General features: G+C 43.5%; 1 protein-coding gene across 1 annotated transcript; it reads left to right on the top strand.

Moving 5' to 3' along the window:
- Nucleotides 1–1625: 1625 nt before the first annotated feature.
- Nucleotides 1626–9167, top strand: vmn2r1 (vomeronasal 2, receptor 1). Its single transcript, XM_071538275.1, has 14 exons — nucleotides 1626–1717; nucleotides 2495–2786; nucleotides 2930–3172; nucleotides 3255–3446; nucleotides 3773–3898; nucleotides 4274–4458; nucleotides 4605–4725; nucleotides 5369–5596; nucleotides 5807–5930; nucleotides 6267–6427; nucleotides 6981–7176; nucleotides 7561–7799; nucleotides 8405–8604; nucleotides 8846–9167. The coding sequence occupies exons 1-14, from the start codon at nucleotides 1641–1643 to the stop codon at nucleotides 9165–9167; spliced, it is 2706 nt and encodes a 901-aa protein (XP_071394376.1). The 5' UTR covers nucleotides 1626–1640.
- The last annotated feature ends 2237 nt before the right edge of the window (nucleotides 9168–11404 follow it).

Genomic DNA, 11404 nt, shown 5'->3' with positions numbered 1-11404 from the left:
TGCTCCTGCAATGCAACCTTTCTTCAAACCTCCAATCCAGATGTTTGTGTAGCCGGTCTCCCTGAATAGCACAAACCCTACTTACATCAGACCCTGTGCTTTTGATAAAAGAAAAAAAAAAGTAAATTTAAGTAGGCCAACAACTATCTTAACTAGCAAGTCTCAGTAGATGTGAATGTAGATTTGGTTTGAACACTGAATGTGCTAACCTACACCAAGCCTTGGCTATGAATGCTTGTGCTTTTGTGTAGACTAGAGTGTATAATTGATTTCTTGCAGATCTCATCAATGCCGGTCAGAAGGCTCTCATGTGCCGGCCGGGACAGATCACAAGGGCTCAGTGACCAGACACGTGCACACACACACACACACACATATATATACTGTATATGCACGCGCGCATACACACACGCACACACACGCACACACAATAGCTGGTGATGCCAATGTTTACTGTTGTTATCATCATCAGCTATACAAAGAGATAAATCTGTGATAAAAGCCTCCTATGCTTTTGTATGATGTGAGAACTTCCCTTTGGTATTTATTCATGTAATTATAATGGAATGTGCTTACTTTAAACAACCTTATTGTTTACAGTATAATTTGATTTTATTAAGCACCTATTTGTTTGCAGCGCTTCTCCGAAGCCGTCCCCCTCACCCAGGAGAGGTCCCGCTCCAGGCCTGGGGTTCAGGTGTATGTCTCCCCACTGACTGAGAGACAAGAGCAGACAAGTTCAGCCACCCATCAACACACAACAGACCCACACCCAGGGGACCATGAGGGATTTCGGAACAGTAGCCGTGCCGTAATGTTGCGTGCAAGTTGCCACATGCAACTACCAATTAACTCTTGTGCCTGTGGCAGTTTGTCTTGTGCAGTTGGCCTGTGTACAGGCTAATGAACTGATTGGTATTTGCAGAGGGAAAGAGAGAGAAATCGAGAGACAGAGTGGAAAGAGATGTAGCCTTTGGTTGCCACTAAACTTAATGATGTGATGTTTCTTTGAGTTTATTTGACTTAAGGGTGTGTTTGTGTGTGTGTGTGTGTGTGTGTGTGTGTGTGTGCATATTCACTTGTTCAGGTCCCTGTGTATTGGAGGGGGTCAAAGCCAGTGTACCACCTACTGTAGGTCTATTTACCAAAGCTGCCAAAGTCACACTTCATTTCATTAATGCTGAGATGATAATGCTCTGGTGTTTACAGTTTGAAACAAATGAAAAAATTAAAATACAAAAACTCAGATGAAGTGAACAAATTCATCCAACATGTCTGTGTTTCTCATTCAGTCAAGATTAATATGTCCCCAGTCAATCACTGTAATTCAAGATCCTCATCTCCATCTTTGTTCTGTTGTATCTGTTCTCTGGTTACCTTGTGCAACACTTTTCCCTTGAGAAGAGATGAGACACCTGTCACACTCAGCTGTTTCCTTTGCTGTCTGCCACAGCGAGAGAGCTGCCCCCGACTTCTGTCTACACCTACATAGCATGGAAATCAGCCGCTTTTTGCTTGGATTATGTGCGTTTTCTCTCTTTTACAAGTCGGTTTCGCCAGAGTCCACTTGCAAGTTGAAGGCCAAGTTCAACCTGAGTGGGTACAAGGATGTGGAGAAGAAGAAGGTGGTTGTTGGAGGGATGTTTCCTGTTCACCAGCGTATTACTTCCAACGACGGCAACACTTCACGTGTACCCGTCTCCTCAGGGTGTGAGGGGTGAGTGAGCAGTCTATGACCTTTTCATAATGTGACCATGTTGGTTTACTTTCTTTAAAAGTTTTGATGAACTGAAACTGGTGTAAGTTAATGTTGAAAAAGCCATATGATGGACTAATATTCCAAATTAACATTGGATTACGGTATTCTCTTCTTTAGCCGTTAAATGAGGAAAACATTTTCTACTTAAATGTTAATATTTTGTTTCACCTACAAAAAGTTCTCCTGAGATCTCTTAACCTCATGATTTCACTACAGATATCAAGATACAGCAGGGCGGCACCACAGGGGCCAATTAGTCATATTATGCTATTATGCAGACAGGCCCTTGACAGGAGAGCATGCTGTGACACTCAGCAAGTCTGTGAACGTTGTTGCCCTCTTGTGGCTGATAGAGGTAATACGCCAGAAGAGGACTAAAAGACTTGCTCTTGCATATCTTCTAGTGATCAATTATTTTAATTTGGCATATACGTGGGACTACCTTGTTAAATAAAGGTAAAATCAAATTAAAATACATAAAAAATGAACACAAACATCAGGATCATCATTTGGTCAAACTCAGCAACAGGTGAGTCAGGACATTATTCTCCTTAAAAGCATTTATTTCTCCAATGTGAAATTCATTGGCTAAGGTCTTTCTACAGTGAGTGAGAGTATCTGATAACTAAATGTAATCTGAGGCTGTAAAACACCAATGGCATTTGGTTCTGTTTGTAAACAGCAGAGTAAAATTGACCCACAGGAAACTACTGTTATCCTCCCGTCATCCTCCAGGTTTAACTTCCGTACCTTCCGCTGGGCCCAGACCATGCTGTTTGCCATCGACGAGATCAACAGGAAGACGGACCTGCTGCCCAACACCGACCTGGGCTACGTCATCTACGACTCCTGCTTCACCATCTCCAAGGCCGTGGAGGGCACCCTCACCTACCTGACGGGCCAGGACGAGGCCGTACCCAACTACCGCTGTGGCAATGGGGCGCCACTCGCCGCTCTAGTGGGCGCTGGGGGCTCCGATCTGTCCATCGCCACTGCCAGGATACTGGGACTCTATCACTTCCCACAGGTAGGCTGATGATGAGTGGTTGGTCCTCTCCTCTCCTCTCCTCTCCTCCCATCCCCTCTCCTCTCCTTTCCTCACCTCCCCTCTCCTCTCCTCTCCTCATTACCTCTCTGTCTCATCTCCCACATCCGCCACCTGGCCTGTAGGTCAGCTATTCCTCATCGTGCTCCGCCCTGGAGAGTAAGTTCCAGTTCCCCACCTTCCTGCGGACCATTCCCAGTGACGTGCACCAGTCTGCAGCCATGGCCCGGCTGGTGCTGCACTTCGGCTGGACCTGGGTGGGCGCCATAGCCGCCGACGATGATTACGGCAAGTACGGCATCAAGGAGTTCAAGGAGCAAGTGGAGGAGGCCGGGGTCTGCATCTCCTTCTCCGAGACCCTGCCCAAGGTGAGAGTCCTTGCCCTCTGTCTCCTGTTTGTCATTACTTCATTCCTACTGGAAAGCATCAATGCCCTTTCATCCTGTCCAGGTGAGTTCCCCGGAGGACATCCAGCGTATTGTGGACACCGTGGTCGAGTCCACAGCCAAGATCATTGTAGTCTTCTCGTCAGACGTGGACCTCAGTCCTCTTATCCATGAGCTGCTCCGGCACAATGTGACCAACCGCACCTGGATTGCCAGCGAGGCCTGGGTCACCTCCGCTCTCATCAACCAGCCTGGGGTGAGTCCTGGATCGGTCAAGGGTCAAAGGTCACTGATTGACTGGCTGATTGTTTGAATATATTTGATTATTTCTCAAATCGAAAATCTGAGAAAATTTGCATACCATTGGGGATTCATGTAACACATTTGAACTTATACCTATCTAGGATAACACACTAAAGCTAGATGCTTGTTTCTAGACTGATCCTTTTGAAGGAAAATTGAGGAGTTATGAGTATTGCAAAGGTTCCATATCTAGTCTATTTAATCTAAGAAAAAATATGGGATATGATGATTTGGGCTGAGGTTGATAGTATGTTTGTGTGTGTGTGTGTGTGTGCCCAGGTGAGCTCAGTGCTGGGCGGCACCCTTGGCTTTGGGTTGAAGAGAGCCGACATCCCTTATCTTCAGAACCATCTACTGGACCTGGACCCCTATGCTGACCCGCTCAATGAGGAGTTCTGGGAGACGGTGTGTTTGTTAAGCTGCTTATTTGACCTGAGGACACCGGGGTGATGAGGGGTTGATGGGGAGCTGGGGGCTGTCGATCTGTCTCCATCCATGTATTCGCCTCACACAATATCTTGGAAACTACTTGGCCGGATTTTGATGAAAATTGGGTCAATCATACATCTTGCCCTGTGGGATGTAGGGCTTGCAAAATTGTGCTGCTCGGCCTGAGAGGGGCAATTACAATTAACCGAAAACTTTGAAAAAGCATGAGAGGGTAATTTTCTTTAAAGCTTTAGAAATCACCAGAACATTCAAGGGCAGCATTAAAAGTCACATGGATGACGGAACAGATCTACAGAAAGTGACGGCTTTGTCCATATCTGTCTGTTGCAGGTGTTTAACTGTACACTGGACTATGGCAAAGCTCTGAGGCAGACCAGAGAGAGGGCCAAGGGGGTTAACGGTTCTCTGTCCAGAGGGGCGAGGGGGGTTCCTGACGGCCTGTGTACGGGGAAAGAGGCCCTGGAGCAGCTCAGTAACACCTACTCTGATGTCTCCCAGCTACGAATCACTTACAGGTCAGTCCTTACCACTTAAGACCAGTAATACTACTACTACTATTATCACCTTTTCTACCTTTAATAACAATAGCAGTAATAATTATGATGATGATAATGTTGGTGATGGCGCTAATGATGATGATGATGAAGGTGTCTCTCCACAGTGTGTACAAGGCTGTGTATGCTGTGGCCCACGCCTTACACAACCTGGAGCACTGTGAGCCAGGACAGGGGCCGTTCAACAGGAACAGCTGTGCTGAGATCACCAACTTTGAGCCATGGCAGGTAAGCGTGTGGGTGCATATGTGTGTGTGGGTGCATATGTGTGTGTGTGTGTGTGTGTGTGTGTGTGTGTGTGCGTGTGCGTGTGCGTGTATGTGTGTCTATACATGTATGTCTCATTGTAGTTTCAATACACAAAAATGTCATGCACACCACAGGTTTGTCCTGTTTGCTGCAGGAAATTGAAAGTTATCATCCATATAGAAAATGGAAGTTCCTGTATATCACTGCTATACAATATACTATATTATAATATACTATACTATACTGTATATCACTGCTATACAAACTCAAAACTCAATTGTTTACAGTTGATATGCTGATACACTGACACACCATGATACACCATTGTGAAAGTCAATTTACTTTTAAATACTTTTCTATGATTGACAAGTTACCTGGCACTATAATTGTACTGCTGTGATAACCCCACACACCTGGCACTCTATGGAGGTTAAAACAAATGCTAAGAATTTATTAGACCAGGGTCTGAGGCTACATTCTTGTAGTACCCATTCCAAAGAGCACCTGTTGATTGTTTTCTGACATGGACATTTCTGGTACCAAGTAATCTTTGGTCTTTTCTAAATGCTCCAAATTATTATCAAAATTGACTTAGATACGCCTGCATCTCTCTCTCGTCTAGCTGATGTACTACCTTAAGAATGTGCATTTCGAGGTGCCCAACACGGGAGAGGAGATCTTCTTTAACGACGGGGATGTGGACGGCTACTATGACATCATTAATTGGCAGGTCAAAGGTGATGGGGAAGTATCCTATGTCACCGTGGGAAGCTACAATGGGACAGCGCCCCGAGAGGCCAGGATGTCCATACTGAATGGATCAATTGTGTGGAACAATGAAGAACTGCAAGTCAGTAGCATTTTGAAGTGTGTGTGTGTGTGTGTGTCTGTGTGTGTATGTTTACATGTGATAAACCATAAAATATTGTGTGACCATGAAAACAGCATCTCACATGCTCCTCCAGCTTAATTTGTCCATATGTGTTTCCATGTCTATCTGTGCTTGTGCTTGTGCGTATGTGTGTGTGTGTGTGTGTGTGTGTGTGTGTTCTCATCCCAGCCTCCTCGGTCGGTGTGCAGTGAGAACTGTCAGCCGGGCACCAGGAAGGGGATCCGGCAGGGAGAGCCCGTCTGCTGCTTTGACTGCATCCCTTGTGCCGACGGCGAGATCAGCAACACGACGAGTCAGTACAGCTTCATATTGTGCCTTCAAGATATGAGGATGTCTTCCTGAAGAGTTTGAATTGCTCATAGAAAATAAACTTTTTGGAACTTACTTGATCAATCAGAGCTAAAAATACTGTGCTGTTTTACATAAAATGAATCAAATTCAAACTTATGTCATACTGTCTGTCCTTGAACTAAAAGATCAATAAAGATCAATAAATTTCAGGGTGAAAAAACATGTCTTCAACCCGGTAAATCACTGTATAAAAAAAGTCCATAGTGAGACAGAAAATGTCAATGGCCCTGCTGACCTCTTCCCCCCAACTCCCTCTCCTCCTCTCTCTGGGTGACAGATGCTCGTGAGTGTATCCAGTGTGGTGAGGACTACTGGTCTAATGCCGCCCGCGATGCCTGTGTCCCCAAAACCATCGAGTTCCTGGCCTTTGGAGAGCCACTGGGGATCACGCTCATCGTCATCTCCGCCTTCGGAGCTCTGGTCACCATAGCTGTCGGGGTGAGGTTCACATGGGACGTCTGGGTATTTGCGGGGACTAACTAACTCACAGGTCCTTCTTTATGGACCAAGTTATCAGTTACAATCTGTTGACATTGGAGACAGCCAATTATGTGAAAGTTAACATGGCTAACATCATGACAGGCTAACAAAAATACAAAATTGATGTTTGTATCTGCTTCAAAGATGTGGTATTGAAGGAAATCTACAACTGGTATCTTTTTCCTGTTATTTTTCCACTTTTCAAAGCAATGTAGTATGTGATCAATAGAGATTCCAGTGGGGAATAAGATTGGTCATAATTGTTAGCAAATTGGCCCATCTACATAACTTCAGTTGCTTCCTCAGTTTTTAGATACTGATGTTTTGCTTCTGTACTCTTGCTCATGAAGATACCCTTAAATTAAAAGGAGCATTCTGCACTTTAACCTTACAGTCACTGTTTCATTTCACACGCAATATAACAAGAATATAGAGCCAAAACATCAGTCACTGTGTTGCTGTCCAAACACTTGAATGAAAAACACTGTATTTGTGTTGTGCCCTTGTCCAGGTGGTGTTCGTTGTGCGCCTCGGCACCCCTCTGGTGAAAGCCAACGATGCCCTGCTGAGTTTCTCCCTGCTGTTCTCCCTGGTGGTAACCTTCCTCTGCTCCATCGTCTTCCTGGGAGAGCCCCAACCCTGGAGCTGCATGACCAGCCAAGTAGCTCTGGCTCTGGGCTTCGCTCTCTGCCTTTCCTCCATTATGGGTGGGTTCACTCTCACCTTCTCTGTTGTTTTTTGTCCCAGTGACAAAAGGTACAACTCTGTGTTGGTGAGTGTGGGTGTATGGGTGTGTGTGACCATCAGCCATGGCATTGGTCCACTGGCGCTGGCGCCCTCTAGTGTATGTCCATCTTTCTCTGCGTATCTCTGTGTTTTTCTTGATGTCTTTGTGTGTCCATGAGTGTGATTGATAGGAGCTGCTACTAGGGGACTGAGGGTGCCAAAGACTCTTCTCCCTTTATTGTCTTTTTACTCTTCCTGCCAAGATAGTAGTATCAAAACCATGAATTAAAATTTTCCCAAAGTTAAAGACCCTCGCCCCTACTCTCTCTGCACTCCTCTGAGGCTTTGATGTTTTATTACTTCAGGTAAGGCAGCAGTGTTGATGCTCAGAGCTCAGGCTTTGAAAGCAGCCCGCTCCAAAGCCAAAGCAGCCGCTAAAGCTGCAAAGGCCGCCGCTGAAGCAGCAGCCAATAGTGGCAGTCCTGACGTCATAGTAACCAACACAAACAACAACAACAGTGATGGCAACGCTGGTAATCCTGAAGTTGACAGTCTGACCTTTGGCCACCAGAGGGCAATAGCTGCTGTGGCAACACTGATACAGGTAAATAAAAACAAAACATGAAAATCAAAAATCTTGAATCCAGAATAATGTATAACACATATGATCAATGATGTAGTATATAGAGTTTACCACCTTGTATGTAGAAATGTTTGTGACATAATTTTATAGTATACATCATAATACTTATTATCAAAACAATGTAAATTATATGAAAATGGGGTCTTTAAAAAAATATAAGTTCATGTTTTTATGAAAGTATAATTGATTTTTGTTCATATTGGTGGATTTTTGCCTTATGCTAATCCCTGATTGGAGGTCACAGTTTACCCAGATTTTCTGGGTAACTCCTACCCTGACCACTTAAAGGGAAACCACACACACACACACACACGCACGCACGCACACACGCACACACGCACACACGCACACACACACTACTTTTAAGATCAAACTCACATCTACGTACTGGTTAAAGGCATGCTATTGTAATTGCAATCTGCTATTGGCTGATCTTGCATGTTTTTAACCAGTAGATCTCAGTCCAATCTGAAAAGAAGTCTGTGTGTGTAGTTTTCCCTTTAATGTAGATGACATCAGCCTTATAAACTGATAACACCTATTCATCATTGTCCCTCTTCATCCAGGCAGTGGCATGTACAGTTTGGCTCATCATCCTCCCTCCACACCCCGTCAAGAACACCGCAGCGCAGAATGTGAAGATCATTCTTGAATGTGATGAAGGCTCTGTGGTCTTCATCTGCTGTATCTTCGCCTATGACATCCTGCTGGCTCTGCTGGCCTTCATCTTTGCCTTCATAGCCCGCAAATTGGAGGACCACTTCAGGTAGCTAACGCATAATGTGCTGGGTAAAACAGGTGAACACTTGGGATAGTGGTCAGCTTGATATCATTGCAGCTGCTGGGGAAGTCGGGCTTGGTGGACTTAGAGGAGAACACCAGTGTCATTTAGAGTTATAGCCCATTTACTCGTGTCTAGAGTATATTTCGGGGTTAAATTGTCCTTTACTAAAACCATTTTTTCAAATTTAGGAAGCAAGATTAATGTGTCTTAATCTATGTTCCAGTGAGGCGAAGTCTGTGACCTTCGGCATGCTGGTCTTCTTCATCGTGTGGATCTCCTTTGTTCCGGCTTACCTCAGCACCCGCGGCAAGTTCATGGTGGCCGTCCAGATCTTTGCCATCCTGGCGTCCAGCTTCGGCCTGCTGGCCTGCATCTTCCTGCCCAAGTGCTACGTGCTTTTGGTGAAACCTGAACGCAATACCGAGGAGATGATGAGGCCCCGTTCCAAACCCCGCGACGGGACCTCGACCGGCACCTCAGCCTCGCTGGCTACGACTGCGACTGAGGTCACCGCTACGACCGCATCCACTGCCATTGATGATTAGTAGAGCAGGCTGGGGTTTACACCAAGGATAGGTCCAGGTCTCTTTCAGTTCAATCAAATCAGGAAGTGGTTTGTGCTGGACTCTGGAGGGCCCAGTCTACCACTCACTGACCAACCAACTAACTGATCCACAATATTGAGCTGTAAAAATCTTAAATTTTAAAATATCAAATATCTGTTGCCATGAGAAGCTTGTCAGCTGCAACCAATTAAGAAATAATTGATAATCACAGCAATAATTAGCAACCATCAAGTTTGGTCTATAATTAACAAACAAAATGTAGTTTATATTTACACTGATTGAACTGAAGGTCTATTAAGCCAACATCTTATAGTGTATCACATACAGCCTTCACACATATTTGAAAGGTTTTCCACAGGGGAAAACACTGTTACCTCAATGTTTACTGAATACTTCAAAAATAAATTCTCAAAAATGTTACTATTTTGTAAGCTAAGGTCGCTTCAGTAATCAGTAATGTTACACAATGGGTTTCACATGTATGCCAGTAGTTATTTCAGACACAGCAAATCCTCACAAATCTGGTCAGAATTCAGTCTGGACTTTTATTTAGTGAGTCTGTATCACCGATATTTGCCTTAAACTCTCAGAGAACTACAAACATGTCAGCTTCAGGAAATGTATGTACAAAAGTTTTTAATGCATATGCTAAAATACATATTTTGTTTTTACTTGCCTTACTATGACACTTGTAAATCCTGCTGGAAGATATTAACAGCTTGTGATTCTGTCATTGCTGCTGTTGTTGTGGTTGTGGTTGTGGTGGTGGGAGTTAAAGAAGGCAAAGACTTACCTCAGATGTGTCAGTGGATAGAAAGTCTGTGTATGATGTGAGTAACTTCACTTCACTCCTGTACTTTGAGTTAGAAATCTATTTCAAATACTTTTTACCATACATGGAAATATTGGCATCTAGCATCTGTTATTTGTACTAACATGTTTGTATACAAATGTTACAACTGCAAATGTAATAACTTCCCATTAACGTAATAAACCATTAACATAATAAAACAAATACATTTGCAGCTGGCAGTGTAATAATCATCTTAATGTAATGAATTTCCCATTAATATAATATGTCACCTCCTGGTAATGTAACTTTTTTCCTGTTGATGTTACAATATGTAATAAATAATGTGTTTTATTACATTAACAGGAGGGTAAAGGTGGTTTTCAAAAATGTAATAGTTGTACTGATAATGTAATAGTCAAAATTCAATGCTGCCACTCATTCACATATTTGGTGAAAAAGTCCTGAATACTTATGGAAGAAGTCTTTGGTAATTGTTGTAAATGGCTCACATTGCCGATCAGAGTGCTTTACCATTATACTCAAACACTTGGATTATCAATATACAGTATGTAACATAATACTCTCTATCCCTACCTGCTGTACCACCCTGAACTTCCCATTTCTACCACTTGGACTGCCTCAGTGGTCAACTGGTCCAATTAGAGTCAAGACCTGAACCCAAGCTGTGAGTTGTTATTGGACTTCTGTGCTATCCATAACAAACCCCATGTTCGAACACTAGGAGGATCCAAAGTCCGTGGTACCAGAGCTCCTAAGGTTGATGATCATCTCTGTAGTTGTTTCATCAGTCCTGAAGCCATAAGTTCTGGTGAACCCAGATGTGTAGTGAAGGTTTGCTGGGAACGCCTGGTGGAGGATGGAGTCAGAATGGACCTTGTTTACAGCTGATACAGTAAGTAGGTACTGTTTATCTCTTAAAATAAAACATACTTGTTATTGCCCGGAACTTTTATGTTCGCTCAGCTATTATAACTATTATCATTTTTTATAGTTATTTTCTGAAATAGTGCCACGACATGAGGGAGAGACCTTTGATATTGAGCATATCTGACCATATCCCAGAACCCTTCTGGAAAATGATATCCTAAAAATGACAATGACACAATTTTTTATGACTGGAGAGGAGATAATTATGCTGGAATATATGTGTGTATGTGTGTGTGGCTTAGTGCTGAAAAGAAAGAGCACATAAAAACTTTATTGAAACACTAACAAGGCAGGAAGAATCAGGATATTAATGTGTGTGGGTGTGTGTTTACTTACTCATACATCATAGATTGCGAGCTTTGATGGCCCCCACATTGCAAAAGAAAATGAAGCAATATTCTGTGTTGTTTCATCTCACTCACTACACATTCAAAACCTTTGTGTGGAAAGTAGTTTTATGTGTCTTGAGAGGGCA

Source organism: Centroberyx affinis, unplaced genomic scaffold (genome assembly GCF_046629955.1).
Source record: "Centroberyx affinis isolate AG114_WGS23_722 - 3 ecotype Tasmania unplaced genomic scaffold, CSIRO-AGI_Caff_v1 ptg003243l_1, whole genome shotgun sequence".
Taxonomy (NCBI): domain Eukaryota; kingdom Metazoa; phylum Chordata; class Actinopteri; order Beryciformes; family Berycidae; genus Centroberyx; species Centroberyx affinis.
Note: the sequence above shows the minus strand (reverse complement) of the source record. Positions and strands in the feature narration are given on the sequence as shown.

Coding starts and splice junctions, on each gene's coding strand:
- vmn2r1 (XM_071538275.1), top strand. CDS start 1,641: ATGTTTCCTGTTCACCAGCGTATTACTTCCAACGACGGCAACACTTCA. Junction 3,173..3,254: donor TCTCCGAGACCCTGCCCAAG/GTGAGAGTCCTT, acceptor CATCCTGTCCAG/GTGAGTTCCCCGGAGGACAT. Junction 5,931..6,266: donor CGAGATCAGCAACACGACGA/GTCAGTACAGCT, acceptor TCTGGGTGACAG/ATGCTCGTGAGTGTATCCAG.